General features: G+C 40.6%; 1 protein-coding gene across 1 annotated transcript; it reads right to left on the bottom strand.

The window, feature by feature from the left end:
* Positions 1–401: 401 nt before the first annotated feature.
* On the bottom strand, positions 402–16,485 carry asb4 (ankyrin repeat and SOCS box containing 4). Its single transcript, XM_078538772.1, has 4 exons — positions 15,915–16,485; positions 14,586–15,076; positions 8,858–8,971; positions 402–3,602 (listed from the first exon to the last, which is right to left on the bottom strand). Exons 1-4 carry the CDS (start codon positions 16,150–16,152, stop codon positions 3,414–3,416), a joined length of 1,032 nt encoding a protein of 343 aa, XP_078394898.1. The 5' UTR covers positions 16,153–16,485; the 3' UTR covers positions 402–3,413.
* Positions 16,486–16,800: the final 315 nt, after the last annotated feature.

The raw sequence follows: 16,800 nt of genomic DNA, 5'->3' as shown, positions 1-16,800 counted from the left end.
GTTTTTTAAAACTTAATATTTGGGCATTGAATGAGAATAACCGATTGGGTGTCCCACTTCCATAGGATGTTGATGAGTTGTGCTTGTGAAGGGTTGCCCAAAATGAGATCAGAAGCTGATCTGCTCACTCCAATGATATGATCATTCAAGTATTAACAATAAGTGCTCTCAATGGCTGGGTAATAATTCCTCAGTCAGCCAGAACTGGAATTTCAGAGGTGTTAATCACAGCTACAGAATCAAGCTAGAAAAGCATACATTTGATTAAATGAATGAAAATTTATATATAATGAACTTGAAATATATGGCATGCCAGAAAGTAATATGAACCAAAATTTAAAAGTAAATTTATAAAGAAATTAGGAAAAAATTGACGAGAGAGTGCATACAGTATAATTTTATTTAGAATTTTTAAAAGTCTATATTTCCTTAAAGTTACAACAATTAAAGATGCACATGGAATCCCAGTAGCATTATAACTAACATTACAATGAATTGTCTTCCTTGTAATTGCATGAGCTGAAATGTTAAAGGGAATGGACTAGGGAGGACAGAATTTCCTCCAGCTACCAGTAGTTAAGCAGTTAAACTGTGATCACAAGGCAACATCAACAACAACAATTTGCATTTATATACTCTCTTTAATGTAGCAAAATGTGCCAAAGTGCTTCTGTGAAGTTTAATTGGATAAAGTTTGATGTAAAGCCAAAGAAGAGATATTAGGGAGGGGTGACCTGAAGCTTGGTTGCCATGTGTTTTAAAGAAGCATCTCATAGAAGTAGAAGGAGATGGAAAGGTGGAGAAGTTTAAGGAAGGAATTTCAGCGCTTGGGGTCTACAGAATTGACACAGCCACAAATAGTGAGGTGAAGGGAAGGTGAGAAGCATAAAGGGGCAGTGTCAGAAGAAGTTTTGAGAGCTATTGGGCCGGAGGAGTAAAGGAGAAGCAGGCCACGACGATATTAAGTTTGATGTTTTGGGACTGCAAGCCAATTTGGCCCACTTTAAACATGCCAGGAGGAAATACTAATTGGAAAGCGTAAGTGTTTACAAGGGATCAAAAGGCAAAAAAATGTTCAGAAGAGAAACAGGTTGACAGGTTAACATGTGCAGAGGTATTGTGAAAAACAGGAGGCCAAGGCCAGACAGTTGAGAGTTTGCTGTTTTAAGTGGCTTTGGGAGTTTTTCCGGCTGTAAGCAGAAGGAAAAGTTGGGTTGGAAGGGGGATGTGGGTGGTGAGGACTACCAGGAGATGGCCTTGTATGTGATCAAGAACATGAGAGTACAGAGGCCACATGAGATAAAGAAAGAAGTTGAGGAAGTGGCAGTGAACATGAATAGGAAAGACTATATGTAGGGAGAGATTACGGTAGATCAGGTGTGCAGGGAAATCAAAGGAGAAAAGGCATGGCGGAATGCGATTGAAATTACCCATGATGAGTAGTAGCTTGGCAGTCTGTGGTAAGAAAGAAAGGAAGACATCTGGCAGGGATTGATGGGGGGATGGGGATGTGGAGGTTGTAGACAAGGAGGATTTTAAAGAAGCATACAGCATGGAATAATATGGGGAGGGTCTTGACGGAGATGATGGTAATAAAGAAGTAGGTGTTGAGAATAAGGTGTGATTTGATAATCACGTCAAATTATTAGACTTGTGGTGGTTTGGGCAGGACAGACTAAGGGGTTAATCTGTGATCGCAAGACAAAGTATAAATTCAATAAGTCTCATGTAGGTCCACATATGGAAATGGTCATAAAATATTTCATACCTTCTTATTTTGAATGTGGGACTATCAAAATTCAGCAATGTTAGAGTAACATCCTGGAAGTTTTACCTCAACTGGTTGTTTGAATCTCTTAGGAAATTAGAAAAATAGGTATATCCCATGTCAAAGAACGTTACTAATGTACTGTGTGTGAAGTTAAATGATCAAATGAGTTTTTGTTGTTAAACACTTTATTTTTTTAAGGTCACAAATATTTTCTTGACAAATGTAATGGGATAATGTAACAGACAATACAATTTACTATATATTTGTGTATTTCATACTCTACACAATTGCATTTGCTCATTGTCTTTAAAAAATTACTTTCACCCAAAATATATAAGCACATGCAGTTAATATTCAGAAAGCTCCATATGAAACCCGATGGCCCGGATTTTGCATTAAGAATAATGGTGAGGCTATCAGTGCTCACCATTACTATGGAGTAAATCGGACAACAATTGAGTTCCACACATGCAGTTAAATACAGAAATCCAGAAATTTCTGTCTACTCTTCCACAGCTTTGCTACATTGGTACCTCGCCAACAGATTCAGCATTAAAATACACAAAGGTTGTGAAATTGTGGTATTTACCTATTAGTCATTTGTTAAACAAGTTTGAAAAAGTGAGGGCTAGTGCATTCAGGTGTAAGTGAATTTTTAACGGCAGTGAAAATTTTAATTACATCCAAACACCCTCTCTGATACTGAGATCTTACTCTTACGAATGTGGAGTTTAATTTCCTTCAGATTTTAATTATTGTTGGAGATTTTAAAAATTATTATTTTTTTGTGTAACTTGTTCTTTCTATTTCTTTTATCTTTCAATCCCATCTTCCTTTATCTCGCCCCTAAATCCCAGGGTTCTGGGTCAAATCCCCCACTCTAGGGCTTGAGCACAAAAATCAAGCTGACACTCCAATGCAGTACTGAAGCAGAACTTTTCGGATGAGACATTAAACTGAGGTCCCATCTGGCTGCTTGGGTGGATGTAACAGATCCCGTGGCACTATATTTCAAAAGATAGCAGGGGAGTTTTGCTTGGTGTCCAGACCAACATTCATCCCTTAATCAATGTCACAAAAAAAAGATTATCTAGCCATTATCACACTGCTGTTTGCAGGAGTTTGCTGAGCACACATTGGCTGCTGTTTCCTACGTTGCAATAGTGACTATGCTTCAAAAGTGCTTCATTGGCAGTGAAGCACTTTGAGATGTCCAATGGTTGTGAAGAGCACTATATAAATACAAGTCTGTCTTTTTTGCCCCTCACTTTGTTTTGCTTTCTGTACATCATTTTACATTGAATTAAATATTCTAATTTATATTTCCTGGTTTGGGCTCTGCATGACTCAGTGAGGATTCTTTTACCTGATTGTCTTAAGAGTTGTGCTGTTGTTTTCCCTGATTACATGTGCTACAGACCCCCTGAAGAGGGCAACTTGCTGAAAAGGATCTCTAGTAATTGTAAGTTGCTGTTCAAAAGCCCACAATAAGCCTGTGGAAGCTGCAAGCATAATAAATGGCGCGTGCAGTTCCTTCATCGCTGACTACAAAATCCGGGCCATTAACTTTGTGCAATGATCACTATAACTCAGGAGAATACAATCATATGGTGTGTACAAATTCATTTATCAATTCTAATACTCAGTAGAACACACCTTCTGGTTCTAATAGAAGATATCTTTTAAGTCGAAGTGGGAGGTTAAGTGTTGGCACTGCTTTGTAACACCTTTTCTGTAACACTGCTCGAATAGCACATCTAGTCAGGTGCATCAGAGAGCGTGGAGATCCTCCACAGACATCAAACAGAGATTTATAAAACGCCCAGTGTTGCTGCAAAGTCAAGAAAATATTATAGGTCACAGATTGGCTTTCGAAACCAGAAGTTCCCAAACTGGGTGATGGGGGTGGGTAATGTGACAGGATTAGTCAGGGGAGTGGGGGCGCGGTTAGGCTGAACATAGCAGAAGGAATATAATGGGCTGTAATATCCAATGGAGTGGCAATTGAGTCGGATTGTCACTCCCTTCGAAAGTGCTTACCTGGAAATCCAGGCGATCCAATCTTGCCCAACCTTCTGACTCAGGCCGGGCGAGATCTGTGTAGTGCAGCTCACTCCCAGGACCTCCCGTTGAGGGCAGCTCAGTTGAAGGTAAGTAAGCTACACCCTTTTTTTAATGGCAATAGCTGCTGTAAACCAGGTAAGTTTAAAGATCCAGCAAGATTTGACAAGCCAAGGAGAAGGTAAGTGTATAAGGTAAGTGGATAGGATTTGGAGGGTTGGATCAGGTCAGCAGGGCGTGGGGAGGTCGGCAGTTGGGCCTTGGTGGCCGGGGTGGGGGGGGGGGGGGGGGGGGGCCTTGGTGGGGGGAGTTCCCATGGAGGTGAGGAGTCCTCTGGGGAGGGAGGGGTGGTCAGGGGTGGGCAGAGTCCTATGAGGTTGTAGTCAGGATGGGGAGTAGTCCCACAGCTGTGGGGAGTCCTGTGGAGGGGCGGGGGGTGAGTCCTGTTTGGATGATAGTCGGGGTGTGGGTGGGGGTAGATGCTGGGGGTTGGGGTGTAGCGGGAGTCCTGTTTGGGAGGGGGGGGTCGGTGTTGGTCTGTATAATAGTTACTCAGAAGCTAGAAGTGGTTTTAATTCTTCTAGCTTTTTCTGGGTAACTATTGATGTAACACAGTCGGAACCATTCGACGTTTGTGGTTTAAATCGCATTTTCGGATAACTCCTTCTGCAGGGCAATTGCCCATCGGAAGTTTGCACTTCCCAGGCAATTGTCATGCAAGCCTTACCTGGGAACTTCCAGAGTCGGGGAGTGGGAGATGAAACGGGGGAGGGGGGGTGGGGGGAGGGGGGTGATTTTCCCCAGTGCATCTTTGGGGTACTGCACTGGAGCTCAGAAGTTATGGCCTAATGCAAGAAAAAAATGTGGAACTATCCACTTTGCCAGGAAAAACAGAAATGCAGAGTATTTCTTAAATGGTGAGAGGTTGGGAAGTGTGGATGTCCAAAGGGACCTGGGTGTCCTTGTTCATGGGTCACTAAAAGCTAGCTGCAGGTGCAGCAAGCAATTACGGAAGCAAACAGTATGTTGGCTTTCATCGCAAGAGGTTTTAAGTTTAGGACTAATGATCTCTTGCTCCAATTGTGTAGATCCTTGGTGAGACTGCACCTGGAATATTGTGCACACCTTTAGTCTCCTTACCTGAGGAGGAATATAGTTGGCATAGAGGGAGTGCAGTGAAGGTTCACCAGCCTGATTCTTGGGATGGCAGGATTGCCCTTTGAGGAGAGATTGAGGAGACTAGGCCTGTATTCACTAGAGTTTAGAAGAATGAGGGATGATCTCATTGAATCACATAAAAGTCTTACAGGGATCGACAAGGTAGATGCAGGAAGGATGATTCCCTTGGATGGGAGAGGCTAGAACCAGGCGATACAGTCTCAGAATAAGAGGTCTGCCATTTAGGCCTGAGATGAGGAGGAATTCTTCACTCAGAGAGTGGTATATCTTTGAAATTCTCTATCTCAGAGGTCTGTGGTCGCTCAGTCATTCAGAGTGTTCAAGAAAAAGAGCGATAGATTTCTAGATAGTAAAGACATCAAGGGGTACGGGGATAGTGAGGGAAAATGGCAATGGGTAGAAGGTCAGCCATGGCAGAGTAGGCTCGAAGGGTCAAATGGCCTACTCCTGCTCTTATTTCCTATGTTCACCACAAGTGATAGTGGGATGGGCACTGGAGGTGATCTTATGGTGTCTACGCATGTTTTGGGGCCAAGTCTCAGTGATGCAGAAGTAGAACACAGCTGAAAGAAGAGTCATTAGCCCAGCCTGAAATTGTGCATGAGCTGCCGGCACCATTTTAAAACAATTTTTCCAGAGTTACTATTATTTGTGAACTTACAGCTAGGGGTATGTCCGAATTCAAGATAGTGGCTCAAACAAGCCAGTTTTTGGCAGTGGTTTGGCTGGTTTGGGTGCGAGATTATTTTTACTGCTAATAATAACAATGTTCTGATTTGAGTTTTGATTTGCCACTGCTTTGGAAATATTAAACTGTAGTTACAATTCATGACTCCATTGGTAACATACCAAAGTGTGGCACAAGACGTGAAATGCCAGTGTTATGTTTGAGGAGTGATGGACAAAAAATGAATTTTCTGACAAAATTTCTGATGATAGGTCATCAACCTGAAATATGAACTCTATTTCTCTCACCACAGATGTTGCCTGACCTGCTGAGTATTTCCAGTATTTTCTGTTTTATTTCAGATTCTCAGCATGCACAGTATTTTGTTTTTGTAAAGGTGATTGCATATTAATAGGCATATCGATTTTAATATATTACTGATACATATAACTGTAATATGGTTACAATTTACATGTATCTTGTCATTATTACCAGATATTGTAGAGTCATTACAGCCCGGAAGGAGGCCATTCAGCCCATCCAATCCTTACTGGTTCTCTGTAGAGCAATCAGTAAATCCCATTACACTAAATTATCCCCATAGCCCTGCAAGTTCATTTCCCTCCAGAGCCCATACAATTTCCTTTTGAAATCATTGATTTTCTCCACTTCCACTACCCTCGGAGGTTCCATGTCATTGCTAATCACTGAATAAAAATGTTCTTTCTCACAACCCCCCATATCTCTTGGCCAAAACCTTAAACCTGTATTCCCCAATCCTTGTATGATCATCTAAGGGGAAGACCTTTCCTTTGTCTATTGTTTCTAAACCCATTATAATCTTATACACCTCTGTCAGATCTCCTCTCAACCTCCTTGGCTCTAAGGGGAACAACCCAAGCTTCTCCAAGCTAACCTTGTATCTAAATTTCCTCATCCCTGGAACTATAGTAAACCTCCTCTGCACACTCTCAAGGACTGTCACATCCTTCCTAAAGTGTGGTGACCAGAACTGGACATAAAACTCTAGTTTTGGCCTAACCAGAACTTAATAAAGGTTCAGCATAACTTCCCTGCTTTTGTACTCAATAGCTCTATATATGAAGCCCAGGATCCCAAACGCTTTGCTAACTATTTCTCGATAGGTCCTACAGCCATCAAAGATCTATGCAGATGAACATCCAGCTCCCTCTCTACATCTTCTGCCAAAATGCATTGTCCCAAACTTCTCTGCATTGAATTCTATCTACCATTTGTTTGCCCATTTTGCTAGCCTATTAGTATCATCCTCACTGTTTGCCCTACCTCTAAGTTTGGTATCATCATCAAATTTTAAAATTTTATTCTGTATTCCAATATCCAAGTCATTTATATATATATCAAAAAGAGCAATAGTCATAACACAGATCCTTGGGGAACATCACTATCTATCATTCTCCAGTCTGAAAAGCAACCATTTACCAGGACCTGCTGTTTTCTGTCCTTAAGCCATTTTTTATTATCCAAGCTGACACTGACCCTGCCCTTCAATTTTGTTAATCTGCTTTTTATGTGATACTTTGTCAAATGCCTTCTTTAAATCCATATAGATAACATCCAATGCATTCATTAACATTATCTGATGCTTCATCAAAAAATTAAATTAGATTAGCCAATCTCAATCTGACTCTTCCTTAGTAAACACAGATACAAAGTACTCATTCAGCATTCTGGCTTTGGTCTGTGCCCCTAAGCATATTTTACCTTCTATGTCCCTAATAGGATCCATCCCGCATCTAACTCCTGCTTACTATTTACATGCCAGCAGATGATTTTTTTTGTTATCTTTTACGTTAACTGCCATTACATTTTCATTTTCTCTCTTTGCCAGTTTTATTTTCCTCTTCACATCCCCTATCAATTTATCATATTTAGCCTGATTCTCACTTCAAGAATTCACCTGATATGCATCATACACTCTCTTTTTGTTTCAACTAATCTCTAACTCCCTCTCTTGGTTAAGGAACCCTGACTTAAGTTCCCCTGCCTTTCCCTCTTCTTAGAATGTACCTGGCCTGCACATGAAACATCTCTTCCTTTGAGATCATCCATTGGAGTGTTACAGCTTTTCCTGTCAAACTTTGGTTCCATTTAACTTGGCTAGATCCCCTCTGAACCCATTGAAGTTTGTCCTCTTCCAATTTAGAAGTTCTACCTTTGATCGTTCATTGCTCTCCTCCATTACTGATCTGAACCCTATGATACAATCATCAATCTTGCCCCAGCGTTCTCACACACTCGATCCACTTGGCCCAGCTCATTACCCCAGCATCAAATCCAGCAATACCCCCTTCCTAATTGGACAGAGAATATACTGGCCAAAGAAGCTCTCTTGAACAAATTTCAGAAATTCTTACCCCTCCTTTCCTTTTACTTTAACATTATCCGAATATCAACTCATTGAGACAATTAAAGCCTCCTTGTATCATCCCTGTATAGTTCTTGAATATCTCCCTGGTTTCCCTGTTTTCATCCGTCATGCTATTCCTGTGAATCTGTAAGGATTGTTCACCAAAAATTACATTAATTGGCATTTAGTCATCCCGAAATTTGTTGTTTATTCATAGCTATGAACAGAAATGAACAGCGTTTGCAAAGAAATCAAGGGGTAATTTTGATCTTCAGAATTTGGGCAATAGTCCGGCAGAGCGGATTGCCCATAAAGCCTGTTCAATTTTCATCATTGAAATCAGTAAGTGATCTGCTTCCCCAGCATAGATAATGTAGGCTAAAATTAGCCCCACACTCCACACAGTCAACAGCATTTCAATCTCATAGCAGAAAGGAAGTCGTCTTCCAGGGACCTCCACCCTGACTTCGGCCTAACATACCCAGCAGAAACGGAGTGGGTTCAGGTCGATTTACACTTCACCGTCTTCAATGGGACATAAAACTGGGATCCAAATGAACCTGCTCACTCTAAAATTAATCAGGGCTCAAATTCCAAAATAATGGAAACATGGCAAAAATCATCAGCAGCTGGTTAATTTTGGTCCCATTGCATTGATCCATTTTAATTTTAATCGTGTTTAATTTGATGTTGACTAACTTGCAGAAATTATTCATTCTAATCTGATTTTTTTTGCTCTGTTAGATAATAGAATTCTCAAAAGAAGGAAACAAAAGTCAAACAGAATTACCTCTAAAATATGATCAGGTATAACTTGTCTCCATTTTGAAGTGGATTGAATGGATTCATATGAATTGACCATAACTTCAACAGCCTTTGGACAGGCGCAGCATGATTCTAGTACCTGAACATACACAAAAAGTATATTTTACTCATTTTTAAATTTTATTTCATGAAGAACGAATCTGACTCACATGATTTATTGAATAAATATGCAAAGTTTTCCAAGCTGTAGTTTATTGTTCTCACAATTTGAAGATATGGACCTCAAATTTTCACAGGCCCTGCAGTGTACTCCTGCTAGGACTGTGGCAGAGAGTCTGGGAAAATAGGCTAGAAGCAGGACACAGCAGCCTCTGGCCTTCGCTTCACCCACTCCAAACAGGATCATCCATGTCAATGAAGAGCACTGTCAGGTACGAGGGCTATCAGGCCAAAAGGTCTCATCGATTTCCAGCATCCCCAGACAGATTGCTTCGTAAAGCGAGAACTGGCACACTACCCAGTCCGAAATTAATCCAACAAGATGTGGGATGTGGACTGAACCCTCAAAGATTTGACAATTTTTGTGCCACGTTTTGAAGGGGGCTACATGAGCTAAGCTTTGTCCTCTTCTGGGCCCCTGGAACATTCAACCAACTCTCACCCAAGTGTTGCTGGTGGTATGGTAAGTGGACAGCCTGTGCCCTTCCCCACTGCCCTGCCCCCACCCACCCTCAATCCCCCCACTCCACCTGATCTCTCTACCCACAAACAGCAGGAATTCAAAATGTGGCAATAGTGGTGCTGGCACATACCATTCCTTTTTATGCCATGTATGGTGCTCTTTGGGAATTGGCCCTGGAATTATGGAGCAGCATTTCATCACTCTATCAGGGTAAAACAGGCTGTCTTGGTCAAAATGGCTGAAGAGGGAATTGTTAATTTAAAATTGATTCTTCTTGCATTTGCCATTAGGAAGCTGTCAAAATGGGCACCATTTCTACCAGTTGGTAATACTGGAAATCAAAGTACAGTTGCATCATGCAGGCATACTTTGTTCCGGGGATAAAGACAGCAGAACTGGCACAATTACTGGTGGTTAATACCATATAAAAGGGGAAGGCACTCAGTGAATCCTGATGGTCTTCACCCCCAACCCTGAAATGTTTATACAGGTTTTGAAAGAATTTGGGGCTTACGATAATGATTTAAATTAGGGAACATACTCCCCGCCCCAATACTTTGGCAGGATCAGAATAGCTCAAAGGCTCATGGAAATTTGCAGCTGTGGAAATTGTGTCATTATGACAACAGTAAATTATGTAGTGACCAAGCTAAACTAGTAGTCATTTTATGAAAACATGCTCCCAATATGGAGCCCTGTCTAACATTAGCACATGTTGGGAATTCCGATGAGTACTCTGCTTTCTTTTCCATCCACTAACAATAATTGATAGAAAATCATTAAGTGCGCATACCTGAAAATGCAAGCTCTACACTGAGAGCGTGATTTTGCTAAATTACCCTAGGCTTAAACTATAGGCTAAAGTGTGTTAATCAACAGCTAATGCGCATCTATATGTTTAACACCATTTATGTATGTCTAACTGTTTGCTAATACAAGGTTAAAGTAGCATAACATCATTTGTTTAATTTTGAAATGCATTTTTTTGGGATATTTTCCAATTTCTCTTTGAAGTGTTTACAAAGTATTTCTGCTTTTCGTATCTACCTTGAATTTGAATTTCTTTTTCACAATGATTTGTAGGAATATAAGAAAGTGTGGAAAGAGAAAGTAGCACATAGTTCATGAAACAAAAACAAAAATAGCTGGAAAAACTCAGCAGGTTTGACAGCATCTGTGGAGAGGAACACAGTTAACGTTTCGAGTCCGGATGACTCTTCATCCCACTCCATCACAAAATATGTACATTCCCCTACCCAGAACCATCTGAAAGTTCTGCATAGACAATCACTTATCTGCAATGGCATTTAAATAAAATTCTGGAACATTCAACCAAATTCTCACCACCACTATATAGTTACAAGTATAATTCCCAATCAAGTTTTTATATAGTTCCTTATTGCAAGAGTTAATTGCTTCTGGGAATCATTCCACGTATTCATCACTGGGAATACAGGGATAGGAGCCCAATAAAACTTTCTCTACCACTTTGTTAGGTCTGTGACTCCTTAATCTCAATTCCATATCATTCACAAATTTACAAATGATCATAAACAAATATTTTTTTTGTTTATAGTTTAGGAATTACCTGGCCATATTATAAACTGAGCCCCTGAAATTGTGGGGAGGGGAAAATTTCTTTGCCAGTGTGCCGCCACATTGACCTTGTCCCAAGGGATGGAATGGGATTATTTAAGTAAAGGAGAGATACCTATGCCATGTATGGTGCTCTTTGGGAATTGGCCCTGGAATTATGGAGCAGCACTTCATCACTCTATCAGGGTAAAACAGGCTGTCTTGGTCAAAATGGCTGAAGAGGGAATTGTTAATTTAAAATTGATTCTTCTTGCATTTGCCATTAGGAAGCTGTCAAAATGGGCACCATTTCTACCAGTTGGTAATACTGGAAATCAAAGTACAGTTGCATCATGCAGGCATACTTTGCTCTGGGGATAAAGACAACAGAACTGGCAAAATTACTGGTGGTTAATACCATAAAAAAGGGGAAGGCACTCAATGAATCCTGATGGTCTTCACCCCCAACCCTGAAATTTTTATACAGGTATTGAAAGAATTTGGGGCCTAGTTCTTTTAATAATGATGTAACACCAAAAATGCCTTCTGAAAATGCAGGACGTTAGATTGTATCCTTTAACTTTCCAAAAAGTGAGCCAATTATGCATTACTGTCACAAAGGCATTGGTACCGCTGCACTTTGCGTGCATGGCACACAGGTAGCATGGTGACTTAACATCATTTGAGTTTAGTAATTTGGTAATACAGATCTTGAGTATTGCTAAAAAAAGAGAATTTTTTTGTCAAAGCTTTTCATCTTGCACTCATCGGGACAATTCGCAAGCAAATACTAATGTCAGGGGAAACAACATATTTATATTGTATGAGAAGAGAGTGCTGATTGGTTGGCAAGTGGGCTCTGGTAGAGACATTGCCATGACAATGCACCAGTTGATTGTGACTGACAGTTAACTACCAAGCATTATTTGAAATTTAAACCAGGCAGTTGGATTCTGATTGGTCAAGTGGAAATTTAAGGACACTAGTAGATTCGTCCTGGCATAGCCAGGGGAAAGAATAACTGAAGTGGGCCTTGCTGCTGGAAGCCAATTGGGAAATCTCAGAAGACTGAGGAAAGCAACTTTTGACAGACACTGGACATTATGGCTCAGCAAAATGAGGATAAGTTAGTCCATTGGAAGCTGGGAGTAACTTTGGACTGGTTCCTATACAGACTATACATATATGGGGCAGAATTTTGCCGTCAGCGAGCAGGGGGCAAGTCCCGCTCGCCGACGCGTAAAATGACGCGGGATGACGTCGGGGGGCACCTCCGACGTCATCCCGCCCCATTTAAATTTTCAGGAAGGCGGGGGCACAGCGAAATCAGCTGTGCACCCGCTGACCTGTCAATTGTCAATTGAGGCCATTGACAGGATCATTGAAACAATTAAAGGACCTGCCCGTTCAACCTTAAGGTTGGTGGGCAGGCCAGGAGCCCCGGTGGGCAATAGAAAAACATGAAATCTCATCCACCGGCGGGATGAGGTTTCATGTAGGGATTTAAAAAGTTTAATAAACTTTTAATATAAATTATGAACATGTCCCATCTCATGTGACATTATCACATGAGGGGAACATGTTAGGGAATTTTTTTTTCTAATTTTCATATTTTTATCAGTGTAAGCGATCTCCCTGAGCCAGCACTTAGCCTCAGGGAGATGTGCGCTCTTTCGTGCGCATGCGCGAAAGAGCGCACTCTCGCTTTTGGGGAATTCCCCCCGCCCATACAGGAAGTGCATAGCGCTTCTCGCCAGACGTCACGCTGGGCGGGCCTTAATTGGCCCGCCCACGTAAAATGGCGGTGGGGCCCACTTCTCCGTCGGGGATCAGCTCCCCGCCCACCGGAGATTGGGTCAGGCCCGCCCACCCGACAGGCAGAAAATTCTGGCCATGGAGTGTACAGTGTAAAGTATAAATGGGTGTGGGGTTTTTGTTTTTGTTAAAAAGCTAAGGGGGGTGCGTTTTTTGTAATTTAGTGCATTAGTTATCTACTAAGTAATATTTGGTCAATGTTGATTTTAGTTTGTTACAGTAAAAGTCTTAAAACATGAAATCTTGTGTGATTCCCTAAGTTGGTAATTGGAATTCAATTTTTAAAAAAGTTATCGGACCCTATAGGGATCGCAACAGTTCCAAACCCTAGTATGAACTCTTTGTTTTTATATTCTATCCCTCTATTATAAACCCATGTTACCACCTAAACAACTTGCCTTATCTCCTTTTGGGGATTTTTGTAAGTGGACATCAATGTCTCTTTGCTCACCTATGTATTTCAGTATTGTGCAATTTACAGTGTACCATCCTTTCATATAAGCCCTCCCAAAGTGCATCACTTCACACTTCTCTGTTTTGAACTCCATCTTCCATGCTTCTTCCCATATCACCATCCTGCCTATCTCATTCTGAAGCCTATAACTATTTTCAGCACTATCTAGTACTTTGGCAAGTTTTGTATCATCTGCAAACTTTATAATGCTGCCCCTACACCTGAATCTAGTTTATTTAAAAACATCGAAAAGAGTAATGGACTCAAAACTGACCCTTGGGAACACCACTGAAAACCACCTGCGAATCCGAAACTCATCCTTCCACCAGCACTCTTTGCTTCCTGTCGTTGAGCCAATTTTGTATCCACACTGTCAACTTCCCCTTAATTCCTATACCTTCCATCTTCTTCATAAGCCTTCAGTGTGGTGCCTTGCTGAATGACTTTTAAAAATCCATATGTACATCTATTTACACTACCTCAATCAAATTCTCTGTTAGCTCATCATTCAATTAAGTTAATATGCCATTATTTGCTTTTAACAAACCCATGCTGGCTCTCCTGAAATAACCCATGCCTTTCCAAATGAAAGTTTATTTTGTCCCTGATAATGGTTTCCAATAACTTTCCCACCAGTGATGTTAGGCTGACTGGCCTGTGGTTTCCTGGTTTATCCTTCTTCCCTTTCTTGAGTCGTGGGCTAACATTAGCAACTCTGAATCTTTTGGCATTATTTGTCTATCCAGTAAGGATTTATAGATCATGATTAATGCTTTTGCTATTTCTACCATTGCTTCTTTACACAACCTAGGGTGCACTCCATCAGGACCGGGTGATTTTATAACTTTCAGTAATGCTGTGTTCTTTTTTGTTCATTGTAAAATTGCAATTTTAAATAAGTCGACAGCTTGTTTTCCCAATTTTCTTTTTGATGAAGGAAAGTCAAAGTCACAACAGGGAACATGAGCCTAAAAATGACAGGGAATTGACTGCTTGACACTATTTTTTTAATTAGCTATTTTAAGAGTATTTACTTGCTTAAATAGATGGGGTATTGAAGTCATTAAATGGGAGACAAAGTATTATCATACAAACATCTTAAATATTTTGTATATAAATATCACAAGTACTAATTTCTGGTGTTGTGCTTAATAATCATGCATATAGTATCATCAATAATAACATGGTTGACACGATTATTGTCTAGTTCTTATTTCACATTCTTACCTTATGAAAATGTGGAGGGTAAACCCTTGCAGCTCCATAGTTTAGCAACAGTTGATAACATTTCTCTGGTTCTGCTGCAGGACGTACTGGTGTAACCTTCAGAAGATACTGTAGAGAGGCACAGCCATTGACATCCATTGAACCAGCCCGAGCACCTGATTCTAACAGCATTTGTAGAAGCAAGTGGTCACAATTCCATGCAGCTTTATGAAGTGGAGATTTGAAATCCTGATCTCGAGCATTTACAGAAGATCCATAGTCTATAAGCATTCGACAGATCAGATGATGGTCTGTGCTATATTGCTGTTCTTTCATGTTTAGGGCCCAGTAAACTGCTGTAATAAGTGGTGTTTCCGAATAGACATTAACACTGTCAATATCTGCTCCATGTTCGACATAAAGTGCCACAAGGTCAGGTACACCAAAACGTGCAGCCGTGTGCAGTGGTGTATCTTTATAATCGTGGTTAGCCTGTAGATTCAGGTTTGCACCTGTAAAAAATCAAGCGTGAGACATAACCATGTTTCTTCAAAGTAACTCATGAAAACACTCATATTTTACCAATTCAACTGATAAAATCAAGTCTTCACAAATATATTTAATGACTTGAATAAAAACAGAAACTGCTAGAAATGCACAGCAGATCAACCAGCATTTATAAAGTGCGATGACAGGTTAATGTTTCAGGTCAAACCCTTCAAAACACTTGAAATGTTAACCTGTCTCTTCTCTTTTTGGTTGCAACTGACCTGCTATTTTTTCCAGTGTTTTTCACTTTTGTTTCAGATGTCCAACATTTGCAATTGTTTTCTTTTTACTAATTTTTTGAGTTCTGTTTCTGCTGGGAATGTTCTACTAGTTATGGTTATCCATTTATCTATCTATCTATACTAACACTGGTTATTAATTGGCCTGCCCATGTAAAATGGCGGCGAGGCCCGCTTTCCTGGCGGGGATCAGCTCCCCGCCCGCTGGAGATTGGGTCGGGGCTGCCCGCCCAACAGGCAGAAAATTCTGCCCAGTAAGTTTCTAATTATAGGGCATGGGTGAGCAGGCGGGAAGATTTCTTAACAGGCAAGCCACTTTAGGTCAATATCATACATCACCCACTGACTGATTCAAAAATATCACTAGTTGAGGCCTAGAGGTAGGCCTGCTTGAACAATGGGACCTACAGGGAAGTTCAAAATGCATTTTAAAAAGGGGGCACAGAACTCAAGTATTATGCATTCTTTTGTTGTCACTGGAAGTATATTTGCTAATTAATGTTATGAAGATAGTTAGAAGCATTTTGATGAGAAAATCTTATATCCTGCACATGCAGCTCACCATTCCAGATTAGTAGTCTTGCACAGGGAATTGACTCCTTAGTTCTGCATAAATGTAATGGTGCATGTCCACTCAGTGAAAAAGAGTTTACTTTAGCTCCATGATGTAGCAATGCACTAACACAGTCCCTGTTTTTCACATCAATGGCAACATGTAAAGGTGCTTTCCCATTTGGCTGATAGTTTATATTGGCCTGATGATCTAGTAGCACTGCAATACTCTCCAGGTTACCAAGCATCACTGATAGGTGCAGGCCTGTTGTCCAGGATGAGCCTAATTTGTAACTTGGCAGCCAGTAACCTGGGAAAAAGGAAAGGAAATGAATCACATAGATCTTGAAAAAAGGATCGAAAAATATTCTGAAGGGAGGGAAACATTGATGCGTTGTTTCCTTTTCTACCTGTAGTTTTATTGTTTGTTAGTTTGTGAGAAATGAAGACCCAACAACATTTTATGTTAGGAGCAGGAATGAAAGAATAAACCAAGCTTGTCCAATCTTTTCATGCGAGGGGCCATATTTCAATTTTTTCTCACTCAAGGGGCCAATGAGCAAATTTTGAAAAGTTAAGGATCGGCGCAACATTTAAACATAGATTTCAATAAAATGTTGAGGTATGCAGAAAAGAAACAATGTGCTGAGCAAAAATAAAGCGATGTCAAAGCAATAAATTGATAATTGAAAATAATGAGTAATTAATAACGATGACTATTAGAATGTGAGAGGATCAAATTGTATTTTTCTGGCTCACTCTCAGCCTCAGGGTACTTATTCACTCACCCTCACCCGCACCCAGGGTGAAATAATCTGGTCCTGTTGGCGGCAAGCATCATAGCGGGCAGGGGGGACAATATGGATGAGAAGGGCAAAAATCCATTTCGCAATCGT

The sequence above is a fragment of the Cetorhinus maximus genome, chromosome 3 (genome assembly GCF_964194155.1).
Source record: "Cetorhinus maximus chromosome 3, sCetMax3.hap1.1, whole genome shotgun sequence".
In the NCBI taxonomy this organism is placed as follows: Eukaryota; Metazoa; Chordata; class Chondrichthyes; order Lamniformes; family Cetorhinidae; genus Cetorhinus; species Cetorhinus maximus.
Note: the sequence above shows the minus strand (reverse complement) of the source record. Positions and strands in the feature narration are given on the sequence as shown.